Genomic DNA, 17,250 nt, shown 5'->3' on the forward strand with positions numbered 1-17,250 from the left:
CTCCGCGTTTAATGGCTAATGCAGGCGCAATCCAACACCTATAGCGATTGGTATGAAAGGAAAGTCTCTCTTCTTCTTTTAAAAACCTTCATCGCAATTTTGGATTATTCTTTTCGTGAGGCAGCTGATTTTGTAGAAATGTGCCCAGAAGCTGACAGGTTCTTCGATTTTCCATTTGGGTATAGCTTGCACCGGCTATTAAACAGAAAAGTTTACAAACATCACTTAAATCTTTACGATTAATTTGTTCGTTTTTGTTGAGCGTGTGAGGTAGTTGGCGATGCTAAGACTGGCTGCCAGCTGAGAACTCTTGATATAAGTCACCAATTAGCATATAAAGGTTGTTTTTAAATTAAAACAGGCCACTTGGTTTACCTGAAAGCGTAGAACAACGTCGAAGAAAGTCGGGCATGAAAATTATTTTACAGAGCTTTATTCATGCAACAACAAAAAGTGAATTAAATTTTTTAAAAGATGGTAAAGTTTGCTTAGACGCCAAAAAATTTCAGTGAAAAATTGTAAAAGATATCAGAAATTATATATCTCAATAGAAAAATGTATTTAAGCCAACAAATCGCTGATAGACACTGTAGTTTGAGAAATACAGAGTTTTAACCAAGAAATCATGCTTGCAAACGATTGGAAATAAAAGCTTAAAAAATGACTTGTTTGCAATATTGCCCTCAATGATTAAAACTTATTATGGCGATGCCATGGAGAAAAGAAATAAAAGAGGGTAGAGTGAAAAACGATTTATATGGCGAATGAAAACCATATGCAAGATGTTGATTTTATTAACAGGAACCAAACGTGCCAGCCATATCTGATGAGCTTCATTTGCGTATGCTAATTTTAAAGTTTCTTTGTTTCGTTGATGTTTTGAAGGGTGAATCATTTTCTTTCTCGAGTTGGTTGTTTTTATGGTTTTCATTAAGCCTCTCGCGTAGGCAGGCGATAGAGATTAAGCTGTTCCTTTTTCGAATATCGTGTGAATCCTTGAGAAGGCTGTGTGACTCGTTCAAAAAGCGGGCGAGCAGATGGAGGGAATTTCGAGAGCTCTGTGAAGAAACAAGTTTATTTTTGAGGAAAAACACCTGGGCCTGATGGATGAGAGGTGAAAAGGAATAATCATTTTTAAAATTTCGTTTTCAAAGTCTTGGAAAATGCCATACAGTTGCACTTTTATATTTCTGTGTGTTTTAACTTTTTATGCCAACAAATTCACCGCTTAGATGAGCAACCGCATTGGGTATCCAAAGACATGCTGACAATACTATAAACATTCTCGATGTTGAACTTAAAAAACGATAATACTTTCCCGAATTAATGTTTCGTACAATTTTTAACGAATTCGCATAGTTGAGCGACTGCATTGAATATCCAAACATGCTAACAATACATCCTGCGACAATACTGTAAACATTCGCGTTGTCAAACTTTGAGAACGATAAGGCCTCGCCGAATGAATGTTTCACAAACGCTTCGCATAATTCTAGAAGTTTGGCAAAATGTATGGTAACTGGCAGGGGATGAATAAGGAAAAAAGTTTTAAAAAATTCGAGCCTGATCTAGTGAATCTTACTGAAGCTACATCATTGTTACAAAGTGATGTTTAAATTTATTGTTTAGTACACGCATATATTTTTTTTCCATTTTTTCTGCATGGTGGACACTTTTTAAAAGATGCTCATAACCCCATGTATGAGCTTGCAAGTTAAAAAGACTTCATAAACTTCACAATCTGATCCAAGCTTATATCTAAACGAAGAGAATGGTGTCTGAAGGCTCTTGCAAAATCAAATGATTGCCCAATATATTTCGAAGTGAAAAGCGTCGGTTTTTCAGTGGACAGGTGTTAAATTTTATTGGTGAACAATCTCTGAAATAGCCAAAAATATCTTAAACCTTTTGATTCATGTACAGTTCTGAACTTTCTCAAACGGACAAAGAAGATGGCAGGAAAACATACATGCAGTTATGGCGAAGGAGACTGACGGAAACATACGAGCAGGGCAGCTGCGAGGAATGCTGCGGGTAAACTGAATATTTATCTACTAAACATGTAAATGGCTCATTTTGAAGTGAATGAAATATAAGAAGCTCAAATGTATTCTGCTTTCATATACAGACAATGTGGCCTCACAGCGTCAATTCTGCTAAAGTGAATGAGTAAACAGACGAAAGCTATTTTAATCCATGCAGTATAGTTTCAGTATCATACTTCAAATTGAGGAGCTGTTGCACACTCTTTTTTGTTTCTAGTTTTTTAGTAAATGGTTCGAACGACCATAGACTCTTTGTTTCAAGGTTACGGGGTAAAAAAAAACCAAAAAAACAACAAATATATTTTATGCAAAATTTAGCCCATAAGCTAATGACTGATGAGCTTCATTACAACATCCGGACGCCAGTAAATCGCTAAAAGCCTTATCTTCAAGAAGCTAAAAACATCACGATATCTTGAATAACCGGAATTTTTTTTTTTTTTTTCCTTCGTTCGAGCAAAGTTTCTATCTCAGTCGATTCTCGACAAGGACAGATTAATTATTCCGGCATAATTTGGGATAAAATACTACAGTCAGAGCATCGAGCATAAAATTTACAAAATCTCCCCCCCCCCCCCCCCATATGTCACGGTTCAACAAGAGAAATTCTGTAGCCTGAGTACTGTCAACAATGAGCCTCCTTTTTATGTCTTTCATGTAGTAAAGGCATGACGCTGCAAATCAAAACTGTATCTTTAAAGTTAAGTGCGTCGCGTTTAGCACTTGGATTATAAAATGAATGCGCTTTTCATTTTTATTTGTTGTCCCTTTTCAAGTGTCCTTCGTCACTCATTGGCTGTAATGTTGACAGGGGTCACGTGGCAAGTCAGTATAGTCGTCCTGGTCTTGATTGAAGTGATCATCAACCTCGTCCTCATGCTGATGGAATTTAATGTTATCAAAGGTAATAAATGTTCTATTTATGATCGTAATAGGACTGTATGGAGTCCTATTTGAATCCATAAATGAAGGGAAGAATAACAGACGACCTGCAAGGATCATATTCTCGCTTGAGATTTAACGACAGCAAAGGCGGAGGCTTGATTTATAATCACGCGTATGATTACAAACAGAATTGGACGACACAAAGTAATTGAGTATTATCAACTGAGTTGATAACGTGAATGAGCCACCGTAAAGATTTTCAAGGCTGACGTTTCGAGCGTTAGCCCTTCGTCAGAGCGAGCGTAGCCCTTCTCGAAACGTCAGCCTTGAAACTCTTTACGGTGATCAATTTACGTTATAAAATCAGTCGATAATACTTAATTCCCCTGTTATACTCTCCCACCGACGCAGCACCACGATTTCTTCAGGAACTTACCTCCTTTATTCATTGGACGACACTAAGTCCGGTTAAACTAAACTTTGGCAAGATTTGAAAAACAACCAAGTTTTTCTTTACCAAAAAATTAGCCTGTCGAAGAAAATGACGCTCAAAAATGACTTCTTAAAACATAGTCCAATTACAAGAATGACATGTAAACTGTCTTATTCGAGCTTAACTCGAGCAGTTAACAAACTAACCACGTTTAGGAAAACTATATAGTTTAATTTCGATCAGTGAGTCATTCTGCTGAGACCTACGAAAGTTGTAGAATTTTTTTTATCTTTCTGAGCTTATCAGTTCACACACAAAAATTGGATCAATATCAGTATCTGGGCAACTGGCCACCTACCCCTCCCCAAACTCAACAACAGTCAATTGACAACAAGTTAAGGTTAATGTTGGGTAAGGGGAGGGGTAGGTGGGCAGTTGCCCAGCTATTGATATTGATCCAAAAATTATTGGAGATATCATTTTAATAATGTATAACTACGGAGCTGGATAAAATTCTAGGTTCCTTCGTTTCCATTGAGAGTCTCAGCGTACTTACGATTTCGCACGAAGCCTAGGTCGAAGGGGATTCAACCGGGACATTCCCATGTTACTAAAGACGTAATTAATCCCAGGGGTATTCGAGGGCAATCCCTAAGATCGGCATGACATCCACACTGACGGATAGACGATACAGAAAATAAGAGGCTCTGTTCTTTCTTTAGACGAAACTCACGTGTCCCGGTATCTGCTTCATTTTGTTGGCTTGTCCATCCTCGCCATCTTCGTGTTTGAGGTAAGCCTCAGCAGAGTTGTTTTTGAGTTTAAAAGTAGAAATAAGAAATAATAGGCACCTAGGGTATCGTGGACGCCTTGTTGTTTCGTCAGATTACGCACAAGACTGGAAATTACTTGGTTAATATGTCTCGAGCGCGTCACGAAGATCCAACAAACCTTCGAGCCAATTCTGAACTTGGGATCGACTCACACATCTAAACCTGTTCCTGGCAAATTATGCATTCAATTTTGCTTAAAACTGGGAATTGACTGCTGCTCGATGGTATTTCAATAATTGTACGAGTTTCCACTTGCAGTTCTAGCGACCAACGAGGTAAAAAAATTATCGGCTAAAGATAGCAGAGTAGTGAGCGATTTTTAAGCCGGTCACTGAGAGTTAAGAATTTACAATTCTGTATCTCTGGTTCAATTCACAAATTCGAATCTCAGCAGAAGTATACTTGGAGGTGTACTTCTGATCTCCAAAATAGCGATAATCAATTTTACGCATTGATAAAGAGTGACCTCCATTCTTCGCATTGATTACATTTGCTCATTTCTGTAGGTTTTTCTCAAGTTTTATGCAATGGGATGTGAGTACTTTATGAAAGAGAAACTGGAGGTGAGAAAATCCCTTTAACACCTACTGTGTCTAGACCTCAACAAAAGCTGTTCTCTTCAGTGATTTAAAGATACACTTTAGTTCATTTTAAACCTCATTTTCTTGTCTACAGTTATTTGATGCATTTATCGTGGTAACGGCGTTTGTAATCGAAATAGTGTTAAGGTGAGTGTGTGCAAATAAGAGTGTTCAAATCCCGTGTGCGGTATTTTTAATAAGTGAATCTGTCCAGCGTCCATTCTCCTCGAAACGGTGAATAACTGATTTGCGCAATCTTTTTCTTTTCGAAGGAGAGGGGGAAGGAGGGGAAGGGGGGGCTTTGACCCGCCGTTCCTACACAAGTTTCATTCTAATCCGGAACCCCGTCAACGTGAAATTCTCCATAGTGCAAAATAATTGCTTTTGAGTGGAGGCTGTTTAAATCCGGAATTTAACCAAAATTTTGGTTGATCAGTGATCAACAGTATTGTTCAAATATACAATTTTCTGTCGTTTACTTTTCTGATAAATTTGAAGGGCCTGTTCCCTTCTTCGTTAATTTATTCGTTCTTTAATCATTTTATTTTTCGATGTTTGTTGTTTTTTTCTTCAGCGTCATCCGTGCAAAGAAGGCATGGAAAGGCTTTGCTTTCATCATAGTTCTTCGGTTGTGGAGAGTTTTAAGGGTCATTGTCAGTAAGTATTGGGTGTTGATTTTCATAAAACTTAGATTGTAGCAGACATTCGCAACTATGTATGTGTTGCTGTTAATTCCCCTCAAGCCAGCGGAACAAACACAGAAAAATTATCAGCGACACTAGCCGGAGAGAACTATTGGGGTAAACTATCCCTTGAAATTTTAAATTTCTTCAACAGTTTCACACAAATTGAAATTTCATCCTTTACTGATTTTCCTTGCCAATGGCCAATCCAGAGATATGAGTTGTTGCGAGGCTACTCTTTAAACTCGTCCTCGGAGCTTTCTCGGCCAGTATTTAAGATGGCGGCTACCTAGAAAAAATGGCCGCAATCTGTGAAAGACTTTTGCTAAATTACCCTGATTGTTAGACCGATGCGAGTGAGAGAGTTATCCAAAACTTCTCAAGTCCTTGTCACCTAACCTTCAGTTTACATGATTCCTTTCTATCCTCAGTGGTATTCACCTTCAAAGAGGAATTGTATGAGTTGATTGAAGATGACGTCGACGCTCCCAAACAAGAAATCAAAGACGAGGACAACAAAGAGGCTGGGAAAAGTAAAGATGAACCAAAACACTGAGGAGTTACAATTGAATTCAAACGGAAAAAAGTTGAAAATATAAGTGAAATAAACTTTCGCACTGCTACCGATTACCTATGGGTGCTTTTCAATCAATTGCTGTAATACAGCCTGCTCCGTGTGTTCAATTGGTAAAACGAAGCGAAATAATAAACGGCGCAATAGTAGCCCTATTTCGCTTCTAAGGCGCTTGGTTTTTCTATACTGAACCTCCAGAACAGGCAAGCTAACGAACGAGACTATTCAAAACATCCAGTTGGAGCAAGGCGGGAAAATAGCTATTATCAACTGAGTTTATAATGTATCTTGGGCACCGTAGTAGGTTATAAAGCTGAAGTTTCCAGTGTTAGCCCTGCGTCAGAGCAAAGTGAATGAGGATGCACACTTGATTTACCTACATTTAACTTTTATTTCTGCATACACAGATACGTGTTTATGGTAAATCTTATTCGAACTGGACAACTACGTGATTTTAAAGGAGCAAAAGGAAAACATGCAAGTAAAAATTCATTTATTAATCCAAAATATCAATTTGAACAGCTAGCACTACTTCTGCAATCGCTATATACATCTATCATTGGGTAAATCAATATGGCCGAGTTTCTTTCGTCCAATTAAAAAAGAGAGATTCTATATGCCATTTGCGAGTCGCTTTTCTTTACAACAGCCAGCGTCGCCACGAAAAATGGATTATGGTATGTTTAACAGCAAAACGTAACGCTTGCAAAGTCGTTCGTGACCACTTTCATAGATTCCAGTTCTTCTCCCAGTGGATTCACCCTAATTGTGATACGCAAACTCTACACCCTCCAATTAACCTGAGAAGCACGGTACCATCCTTTTTCAGGAAAGCAGCATTAAATTATGACTTTCCGACCATTTCAGTGAATCACTCTCACCTTCGAAACGTGTACAGTGAGCCTTAATGCCCATGTATTCATAATCATCTCTTCAGCGCCAATTTTTCAATTTTCCGCAAGCGGTTATTTCTTCCCCCTTCTCCGGGCCGCTGTGCGAACCCTTGATCTTGCCGTCAGGTTGCTGCCTGCCCCTTGCGGAGTGCTTGGCGCCCCAAATGCTGGTGCAGGTGTGGGTGCGGCAAAACGACTTCCCGACGCACCACCTGGGGCGAAGTTGAAACCCCCACTGGGCGCAGGTGTCGCGGGCACAGCTATGAAAAAAAAAGGATGGTGAAAAAATTACACTAGATTTCTACACGACTGCGAATTTTAATGGAGCTCAGAAAATTAGAGGTTAAAAGGGGGAGGGGGTAAGGTACTTTTCCCCAAACCCCCGTAGCTTCATCTGGGGCTCTGCCGGCTGTGAAAAATCAAAGAGTGGGAACCCCGGAAATCCTGATATACTTACCCGCAGGTGGAGCTGTTGCTTGGCCAAACTGCCCGAAGCTACTGTTACCCGCTGAAGAGCCTGGGAAAAAAAAAAGGCAATGAAAATTCAGTGAAACAGGGTAAGTTAAATTGCATTCGAAGTTATCGAAATTCAGAAGACGAAGAGAAGGTTTAAGAGCAGATGACAAGCCTGGCATGGTGACCAGACAATGAAAGGAAACGTCTTTAAAACCATGCCAACTTTTGACAGAGTTTCGCTTAAAAAAAAGGAAATAAGGAATAGAGGAAACTAACTAACAAAAGCACAATCATTCTCTGAATGAGAAACTGCGCACCTGCCCCTCCCCTAACACAACAATAACCCTAACTTGTTATCAGTTGATTATTTTGGGTTAGGGGAGGGGTAGCAACGCATTTGCTCACATATTAGCATGGATTAAATTTTTCACTATTCCCAGATCTTACCAAATTGAAATCCTCCTGTTTTGTTCGCAGCACCACTGAAATTAAAACCCCCGGGTGTTGGGTTATTTGCCGTCGCATTTGCATTGAAACTAAATCGACTAGAAGCCGCAGCATTCTGGGAAGGCGCTGCTCCAAAGGTGTTCTGGGCACCGGCACTGTTTCCAAACCCATTGAAAGGGGAGTTGGAAGCGTTTTGCGACGTATTGGCAGCAAAAGTGAACGGAGATGATTTCTGGCTAGGGGCTTGTCCAAAAGCACCTTGGGTAGTTTTTTGGTTTGGCTGAGTTCCAAAGTTAAACTGTGTCGATTGGGTACCAAAAGCATTTTGGGCACTACTTTGATTTGGATTCGGTCCAAATACATTTTGATTCGCCTGGTTTCCGAAAATATTTTGTGTCGTTTTCTGCTGTGAACCAAAAGTATTTTGCAAATGCTGAGCACCCAAACCACTTTGAGGAGTCTTTTGACTTGCGTTTAGAGAACTGTTCGCGTTTTGCGCTCCAAACGTATTTGAAGAAGCTGGCTGGTTTTGCTGTTGCACTCCAAAGGCACCATGGGTAGGATTCGCTCCAAACGCACTCTGGGAAGCATTCTGGCCAAATGTGTTCTGGGTAAACGGACTTTGTGTGAAACCTGAAGCTTGAGGAGTGTTTTGTGAAGGCTTGCCCCCAAAGCCATTCGCACCGAAGGCAGAACCAAACGAAGTTTGACCTTTTTGTCCTGTTACAGGTTGCATGTTACTTACACCAAAAGTGCCTTTGTTTTGAGTTGTTGATGCAAGGGAATTCTGAGGCGCCGTGGCACTCTGCCCAAATACATTTGTCGATGGAATCGCAGTTAGAGTAGAGCTATTTTGCGTAGTTTCGGTTCGTTTTCCAAACGGACTTTGCAATGAAGCAGCTACATTGCCACTTGCCAACGACCCAGAAGTTTGGGAAGTATTTTGTCCTAAAAAGAAAGTACTTGAAGAATTCACAGAGGTCGTAACCTGAGTATTTTGTGTTGACTTCTCACCAAAGACAATCTTTGTACTATTTGAAGCTGAAAAATTGAACCCTGCTTGCCCATTGGTTGAAGCGTTGGACGGCGGCATCCCAGATACGCTCGACGAATAAACTGTGGAGAAACTAAACCCAGCTTTTTGGGAAGAAGTAATATTTGTGTTCAAAGTTGGTGGGTTAGTTGTTGCCGGCTTAGCGAAGGGCGACGCCCCAAATGAGGAAAATGACGAAAGCTGGAAACCTGAGGAAACTGGTCCTGTTGTAACAGTCGAACTTGGCGCTGGGTTTGCTTGTGACTGGACAGGAGCAATTGATGAGCTTGTGGGAGCAGCCTTTCCCTGTTGTGAAGTAGGAATTTTTATTCCTTCACCTGTCAATGCCGTAGACAGCCCGGGTGTACCTGACGGTTTAGAACACAAATCAACTCCTGGTCGCTGCTGGGATAGTAACGCACGCAAAGTAGAACTTTGGGATTGCGTAGCAGTGCCACTGCCGTGCATTACGGGATTGGAACTAGAAACACTTGATGAAGGGACCTGCTGATCACTTGTGGTCCTTCGAGGATCTCCCAAACCAAGGGTTGGGGCGATAAGGCTCTGGGCAGTAGTGGTAGTTATTGTCCCTCTGCTTGTCACAACACCTGCAGTAGGGACCTTGAATAACGAAGCTGAGGTCGAAGTAGCCGAAGCTGAAGAAACCGTTGTCGTATCTGACAAAAGAACATAAACGAGAATCCTAACTCATGGCATTTATTCCACTTACTTTTGCGGAATTTTCGTTTAAAGAAAAGAAGGAGCACTATCTTGAGTTGAGGTCGTTAAGTTTCTCGTGTAAGGAGTGGAGAAGAAATTTGTCATTTAACGAGGGAAAACCAGCGATCGACACCTCGTCACGCACAGGGTGTTGGTGACAAAGGGGCGAGTCATGTGTGTGACTTGTGAGAAGCAAAATAACTCGTACGTTAACGGTGGAAGTGGAGAAGACACCATGGTTTCCATGAACAGTCTCGCTTTAAAATGGGAATAGCTAGGTTATGCTGTTCTTTAAAAAGAAAATATGGTTATTGAAAACACTTCACTGAGACGTTTGTATCCATCCATACTCGTTCTAATCCCTTTTAAAGAAACAGTCTCCAGCTTTGCAGTAACCTCTGTGAGAAGCCCTCACGGAGGAGGGGGGGGGGGGACTTGTCAATGCCCAAGGGTTTCAAAGGTAGAGGGGAGCTTATTAAAAGGAGGGGCTTAATAGATGGGGCTTATTAGAGCGTTTTCAAGAGTTGTGATTATTCGCCAAGACAAAAAAAAATGCATCGTTAGAGTCTTTTTACCTGGTTTCTCTTTATCTTTCACTTCACTTTCATCATCATCATCATCACTGCCACCCAGCAGCTCATTCACCCGCTCCCAGGCTAACTTGCGATCGATCTTCAACTGCTCCTGGTTGATTTTTCTCGACACAGTTCTTCTTTGGGGCTAAAAATACGCGAAAAAACTGTTAAAGTAAACCAAACGCGGGAAAACACGTGTGCTGACTTCACGACTTCACTTCTGATACAGATTGCCAGAGCAGAAAGAGTGCCAAATATTTCTGACTTTCAACCCAATTACAAACCGCATACCGACTGGTTCTTAAGGGCGGGAAATAACTGTTACTATAGCAAGGTTTGCAGCGGTGTTACTTAAATTCAATCTCAATTGTTTGAGAAAGTGGCGCAAGTATTTGTAAACCAATCGAACGATTCACATTGTACACGGGTCATTTTATGCCAAATGCGGGAAAAGTTGTCTAAACGAGTCCAATGCCCGTTGGTTTTGTTTGGTTGGTAAACTATGTTTAATTTAATCACTAAGCATAACAGAACAAAACCACAGCGCTTTTAATATTTATCTAAGCACTTCGGTTAAAAAATGCCCCTAAAAAGACTCTAAAGTAAACCTCACCATCTCAGATTCTTCATTAGAAGCACAATAAACTGGTACAGCCCTCCTTCTTGAATCGTCTTTGGATGCAAATCTTGGGACTGTAAATCGTTTCTGTACATTTGTTGCTGGAGGTTTAAGTACCGAGCTGACATCTTCATTCACGTAATCAGTCTTTCCTCTACAAGAGAGATTAACATTAGAAATGAGCGACAGTTGGTAAGCCTCCGCCCCCCATCCCCCGAAAAAAAAATGCAGCATAAAAATTCTGTTTGCAAAGACATGTAACCTGCGATATCGTGGCCATATGAGGCCATTTTAACAATGTTGTTAAAAAATTTATGTTTATTAATTAGTGATACAACCAGTTAAGGCGTCTACCAACCGTTTAACTTCTTCTTTATCTGTCAGTGGTTCTGACTCCTTAGTCTTCCTTGACTTACTCTCATTTTTGTCATCCTTCATGGAGCAAAATTATAATCGCATTTATTAAATAAAACAGCAAGGGCAACGCAAGGAAACGCACTGATAAATGAAGGAAAAAGTGCATATTTACCATATGGCTAGCTAACGAGTTGGCTGTCATTTTAAGCCCTGCAGCACGAGCGTTTTATCGCCCGAGCGAAACTTTGAGGCCTTACGCAAGGCGAGCCGGTGGGAGGTCTACAAGGGGTCTGGCACTGATAATTATCGTCCCAGACCCCTCGCGGACCTTTCCCGCGCTCAAATCGCTCGCGGGCTCAAAACGCACGTCCACTCATATCGAAAGCCTACTCAGAAGCTACCGTGTACTTTATGGATATGATCTCCACTTACATTAGTTTTTGTTGCATCTCTTTCTGCGGTTGCTTCTTTTCTTTTTCGTGAGGCAGATTCATTTTGTGTCTCATTGTGTTCAGTCTCCATGGACTTGTAACCATTATCCAAAATCTTACTTCTCTCTTTAGAGGAGTCAACTTCGTCTTCTCCTGAATTTTCTGCACTTTCTGTTATGTCTTCACTCTAAGATTGATCAGTAAAAAGTTAAGAATGGGCTTAAAGAAAATGACAGAAGCCTTTAAGACAAACTACACTCGTCTACATGTATGCTTGATTTCACCAAAGGGGTAATTTGACATGTAGCCTTGGTCTTACATACATATACATTGCCAGTGCTTGCTGGATTTTCATGAGATTTATTCAAAAGAAAAATGAAAAGATGTTACCTGCCATGGACTTACATTTTACCAGCCAAAGGGGCACACCTCTGTCTGAGGTACTGGCTAGACACAATGGTAGCCCTTGAATCCACCTTCACTTTGTGCAAGGCAGCAGTTGACATGCATGTAAAGCAATTAGGGAATACCATGCTCCAGCTGTACCCTTCCTGGTTGGGGATCCACTACAAGAATCCCCAACAATCCACTGTTACCCATTTATACTTTTTGGCAAAAAAAGGCAACAGGAACACAACGCAACGCAAATTATCTAAAAGACACCACTTAAATACAGAACTCATAAATCGGAGTATGGCTTCCGAACATATCTCTTCACTAATGAAATAACAAGAAGTGAAGCACCAAAAATCAGAGACGACTGATCTTTGATATAGCACAATTGTTTCACTTACAACTGGTGGTTCTTTTTCAGTTTCCATGTTTTTCCTCTTCTGTGTAACAGCCTCCACATAACTTTCATTCTGCACATTGTCAGAAGAATCACTTGCACTATCATCCACAACTCTGCTTTTCTTCTTAGAGCCCCCATCAGCTGCTTTTTCAGTTCTTTCTGGAATTGCTACTCGTTTGCGGCCTTTGAGAAGAGGACTACTAAATGGGTAAGATTCTGCTGGCTTGGTATCTCTCCTGAAAATAAAAAGATATGTTCAAATTTATTACTTGCTGGGTCTAGTGAGTGGAAGGGTGTCAGTTCAAAAAATCGTAGCTAACAAAAATTAACTGGCTTCATAATGTTAATTGGTCACCGGAGTAAATTTTGAAAGCTGGCATTTTTTGCATTAGCCCTCATCAAAGCAAATAGAGACTTTTTTTTTGCATGTGGTATATATACAGAAAGATTGAGATAAGTTGGTGGTGGGAACATGGTAATGCGAAAAAAAACATGAATAAATTGGTTAAATGAAAAGCATTTGGTCTAGCTGGAGGGATGAAGAATGCTGAAATTTTTTTTCTGGAGTTGTGCCCCTTCTGAACTGCCTAGATCAGGGGAAAGGCTCTGTCTTTCTTTATATAAAACACACAAAACCTAAAATTTCTCTATTTGCTCTCACGCAGTGCTACTGCTTGGAACGTCAGTTTAAGAAACTCCAGCCTATTTACTTTACAAATACAGTTGATAAAACAAAATAATGTTACCTTAACCCTCACCAAAACAGCACCACAGTTTCTTTAGAAACTTACCCCTTTTCGAAGAAATGTAGTTTGTAAACCCTTAGACCCTTACAGGTGACTAGCACCTAATTTCTCCTTTCAAAATCACCCTTCAATCAAACATTAAGGTCATGAGAATACAAGAAATGATCACCAACTAAAGAAGCTTTTGATTGTTACACAAATTCTCCTTGTCAGCACCTTAGGAAATATATAGAGAACAGTATGGAGAATATGCCTATGGGTGTAAAGGGTGAATGTTGGATACATTGTACAGTTTACCACACACCTTTTAGAAGGTCTCGACACTTCTTCCTCCCCTTCATCAAAAACAGCAAAACTTCTTTTCCTGCTTTCTTTGAGAGCAGAGAGGACAGTGACTCTGCTACATGGGTTCTCATCAACTCCTTCTCTCTTTAAGGGACTGTTGGATCTACAGTAAACATCAACAAACATGCTTTGGAAAACATTTACATAGACTCCAAGCCGTACAATGAAACAATCTGCCCTCATTATTCATATTTCTAACCATCAATTGAAATTCATACTCAAGTTAAGTTTACAGTTCATAATTGTAGAAGTAGTGGTCTATTGTTCAGCGCACTGGATTCTAAGTCAAGTGGTCCAGATTCGAGACCTGGCTGGGTCAATGTGTTGTGTAAGATATTTATCACTCACACTGTGACTCTCTCCCCCCAGGACTAAAAATAGGTACCAGCCAATTTCCAGGGAAGCCTGATAAAATGCTGGGGGGTAACCTTGCAATGGAATAGAGCCCATCCCATCCAGGAAGGAGTAGTAATACTTCACTTCATGTTACCTGGAAACCAAGGACAAGCTCCAGCTGGATGGGCCATTAGCCTCAAGTACAGACCTCACCTTTTACCTGATACCAGTTAGTAATTACAGGGTTGTCATTAGAAGCCAGTAAGGGAGTATAATATCCTCAGTCCTTTTAAGACCATGATTGTTGTCCAGTCTGGGGCTTGAACGCTTAACTTCCCATATACAATCCAGTGCTCCACAACATAAGTGAACCAGATGGCAGTTAACTGAGCTAGGCAGATCATCTGGCCAGAGCTTATCACAGACTCAATAGAATGAAATGACTATCACAGGGTTTGTACGCTTTTACAGAAACAAATTTCCTGAACTTTTCCAGAACATTTCCAAGACTTTTCAAGGACTTTGACTGATTTTTCCAGGAAACCGAGTTTCACCTTCAAACCTTTCATTCCCAAGATTTCACAATCAATTCTCTTTACAGTCTACATGCATTTATTATATTGCTAATTCTGAAAACTTAATTGCTTGAGTCAAGCAGATATTTAGGACCTGTAGAGTCTTTTTCCAGGACTTTCCAGTCCTAGAAAATATCAAAACAAAATTTCAGGACTTTCCAGGTTTTTCCAAGGCCCATGTTAAGGACCCTTCATATGAATCTAAGTAGCAGCAAAATTATTGCACTGAAATTACTTCCAACACTTGACCTGTGCATAGAACCACCTGATAAGGAAAACTGATTACTTACAATGTGAATGTCCTGTTAACTGTGACATCTGGTGAAGCTATTTTAACAGTGGATGGCCTCTGCAGTGCAGGATTCAAGAGACTAAAATTGTGCGGCTTACGGTGATATCCAAGGGTGCTTCCTCGCCCTGAATACAGAGTTCCATTCATATCTCTGCTGTTCCAGGCTTTTCTTGTGTGAAAAGGTGTTGTGGAACTAAAAGTATAAATCAGTTTGATATGACTAATAAATATTTTGCTTCATGCACCAAAAGAATTACAAAAACATTGACTATCAAATCTGGCACTCGGATAGGGCACAAAATTTTGGACCAAGATCTGGGAATTGATGTTGAAGCTTTGAGTGATTGATGCATAACAGACCAATACTTGCAAGCAGCTATTTTTCGGTCAAAAAGCGGGCTTTTAAAAAAATAAAAGAAAAAGGAAAGTGCATTCAGCGATAGAGGTTGTTACTGACCACGAAAGGGAAAACAAATATATGTACCCGATGACAAAAAGGCTGAATATTGCGCTAGTATATATTTGTACTTTCTTCTCTAACATACGAATTTTCTTATATACAAAAAAAATATAGCGTGAAAAAGCCAGGGAGGTCTCAGCTGCAAACTCTAGATTTCCTTTTTTTCATTTTACCATCAAGCTTTTTTCTTAATAAGAGCATGGTTTACTTTGTCGAATGGCGAGTTTAAAAGGTTCGATTAAGACCTTTCGCTACTAACAGATACAACAAAAAATCTCACCTCATGTTGAAACTAAGCCTTTTGGTGACAGACATTAAAGGTGTGGGTGATCGCAGCGAATATCTGTCTGTGGGTAAACCAGTGAACTCCAAGTCTTGAAGCACCGGAAAATCATCCCTAGATTTCTCTTGAAACGTCAAATCTAGATCTGGTTCGCTGTCAACCTCTTCGTGAACTCGCCGAATTTTTCTATTTCCATGCCTTCCGAAGTTATATGCATAGATCAGAAACGAAAAAACAAGAAGAAGGCTCCAAAATAAGCCGAAGAACGACCATAAAATTAAAATTACCAAGCCAAGTATGGCTAGAACACGGAGTTCACTTCTTGTCAAGGCCATTTCCACTTAGAAGCGAACATCTGAGTAACGATTCTGACTAGCTGAACTTCAAAATGTCGGTCGTGAAATCATCATTGCGCATGGCATAATAAGAAGGCGCCATTTTTTAAACCTACCTCGTTTTCATGGTGACAAAATTTCTTCGTCAGGGGAATAGGTCGATATCCCGGTAATGCCTTCTGTTTTTTTAATCGATTACCACTACATAAGATAAATGGCCTATGAAACGCAAATGCCGGTATTGGCCAGTCGTTACACCTTGCCCAAAGTCATTCAAATTCATGTTAATCTGATCATTACAAGATGAGTTACGCGTGAAAGTAATATTTTGGTAGATAATTGGGTTCGCACCTCACAAACGCGAAACGATGATATATTTTTATTTTCAAGAATTTTATATTAAGATGATAACATGCAATCAACACCTTGGAAATAGCATTAGGAAACGTCTGCTTTTCCTCACAATTAAGGGATTTCAAAACTGTCAAATCCCATTAATTCGATCAAAAGAAAAAAATCAACTATTAACACAACCGTCGCACTTAGGAGATTTTCTTTGCCACAAAATTTAAAGCTTCACAAACAACACTCAACACTTTGCTCAGCTTTGAAGTGATCACCAACTCTACAGAGCTTCGTCACATTTAAGAAGGACTCATCAGGATGAAAGTTTCTTTAAAGTTTTTCCCAAGTTTCCTTGTTTTTTCCTTGCTTCTGGTTTCATTTTGTTGCGTTGAAGGGCAAAAGAAAGACAGCAATGGAGCGCAATTCAAGCGTAACAACGAACGCATTCCACGGCAATGCATGCGAATAATCTGGGCAAGGCATAGAAAAGCTAAATGCTCTCCTGTGAAGAGAAGGCTAAGAAAATTACAAGCAGTGGTAAGTAAGTTCTGTCGACGACCTTGATTTAAAGAGTAAAGAGTAAATCAATTCTGTTCTAAGTAAACAAGAATCAGGGCGGGCACCGCTATTCCTAACCAAGTGAAGAACATATATCGTATCTATAGAAAAGACGTTTCTGATATCAATGCCCAAAAGGGAATGTATCTTCTTAATTACAACTCATTAAACAAAGAAATAAATATGTAGCTAAACCTTAAATTTCTATCGGATGTCGCCCCCTGCAAATTCAAGAAAAATTGTTTCAAAATTTTTAGCGAAAAAAATTGAAAACAAATTGTTTGTTTTATTTTTCATTTTGTTTGTAGCAAATTCACTCATGAATTGCACATCTAAGGTTTTGTCAATCATAGAACAATTTTAAAAAGAATCTTCCAGTTTAACATGATAAAAGAAAGAACAAGTTTCTAAGACGGAATTTAATTTGTTTTGGTAATGCTAGATGAACAAGCCTCCTATTGAAGATTCACACGGAGGAGGAGGAGAATTCCAAAGAGCGGGAGCACTGCTTAAACAAGCGAAGAGAGGGAGATCAGGAATAAATAATATGTAATGTTTGTATAAAACAGAGAGGATCGATTATAATGAGTGTTGGAAAAATTTGGGAATCAGAAATT

General features: G+C 39.8%; 2 protein-coding genes across 2 annotated transcripts; one reads left to right on the forward strand and one right to left on the reverse strand.

Annotated features, from left to right (window-relative positions):
* The first annotated feature begins 841 nt into the window (after window positions 1–841).
* LOC113680467 (voltage-gated hydrogen channel 1) lies at window positions 842–6,088 on the forward strand. Its single transcript, XM_089180021.1, has 8 exons — window positions 842–1,114; window positions 1,924–2,034; window positions 2,822–2,949; window positions 4,086–4,156; window positions 4,703–4,759; window positions 4,872–4,924; window positions 5,352–5,434; window positions 5,892–6,088. Exons 1-8 carry the CDS (start codon window positions 1,104–1,106, stop codon window positions 6,014–6,016), a joined length of 639 nt encoding a protein of 212 aa, XP_089036147.1. The 5' UTR covers window positions 842–1,103; the 3' UTR covers window positions 6,017–6,088.
* Window positions 6,089–6,510: 422 nt separating this feature from the next.
* Window positions 6,511–15,844, reverse strand: LOC113680468 (uncharacterized). Its single transcript, XM_027197499.2, has 11 exons — window positions 15,393–15,844; window positions 14,651–14,845; window positions 13,409–13,552; window positions 12,360–12,594; window positions 11,567–11,752; window positions 11,136–11,209; window positions 10,772–10,931; window positions 10,159–10,303; window positions 7,831–9,540; window positions 7,385–7,444; window positions 6,511–7,187 (listed from the first exon to the last, which is right to left on the reverse strand). Exons 1-11 carry the CDS (start codon window positions 15,728–15,730, stop codon window positions 7,000–7,002), a joined length of 3,435 nt encoding a protein of 1,144 aa, XP_027053300.2. The 5' UTR covers window positions 15,731–15,844; the 3' UTR covers window positions 6,511–6,999.
* Between the last annotated feature and the right edge of the window lie 1,406 nt (window positions 15,845–17,250).

This window comes from Pocillopora damicornis, chromosome 8, assembly GCF_964200805.1.
Source record: "Pocillopora damicornis chromosome 8, jaPocDami1.2, whole genome shotgun sequence".
Lineage (NCBI taxonomy): Eukaryota > Metazoa > Cnidaria > Anthozoa > Scleractinia > Pocilloporidae > Pocillopora > Pocillopora damicornis.

What these genes read in the sequence shown, in the direction of transcription:
- LOC113680467 (XM_089180021.1), top strand. An exon ending in TCGCCATCTTCGTGTTTGAG is followed by an intron (nt 4,157 to 4,702) that starts GTAAGCCTCAGC and finishes TCATTTCTGTAG; the next exon opens with GTTTTTCTCAAGTTTTATGC. An exon ending in TTATGAAAGAGAAACTGGAG is followed by an intron (nt 4,760 to 4,871) that starts GTGAGAAAATCC and finishes TCTTGTCTACAG; the next exon opens with TTATTTGATGCATTTATCGT.
- LOC113680468 (XM_027197499.2), bottom strand. Translation starts at nt 15,730, where the DNA reads ATGGCCTTGACAAGAAGTGAACTCCGTGTTCTAGCCATACTTGGCTTG. An exon ending in AGGCTTAGTTTCAACATGAG is followed by an intron (nt 14,846 to 15,392) that starts GTGAGATTTTTT and finishes TTATACTTTTAG; the next exon opens with TTCCACAACACCTTTTCACA. An exon ending in CTAATGAAGAATCTGAGATG is followed by an intron (nt 10,304 to 10,771) that starts GTGAGGTTTACT and finishes GCGTATTTTTAG; the next exon opens with CCCCAAAGAAGAACTGTGTC.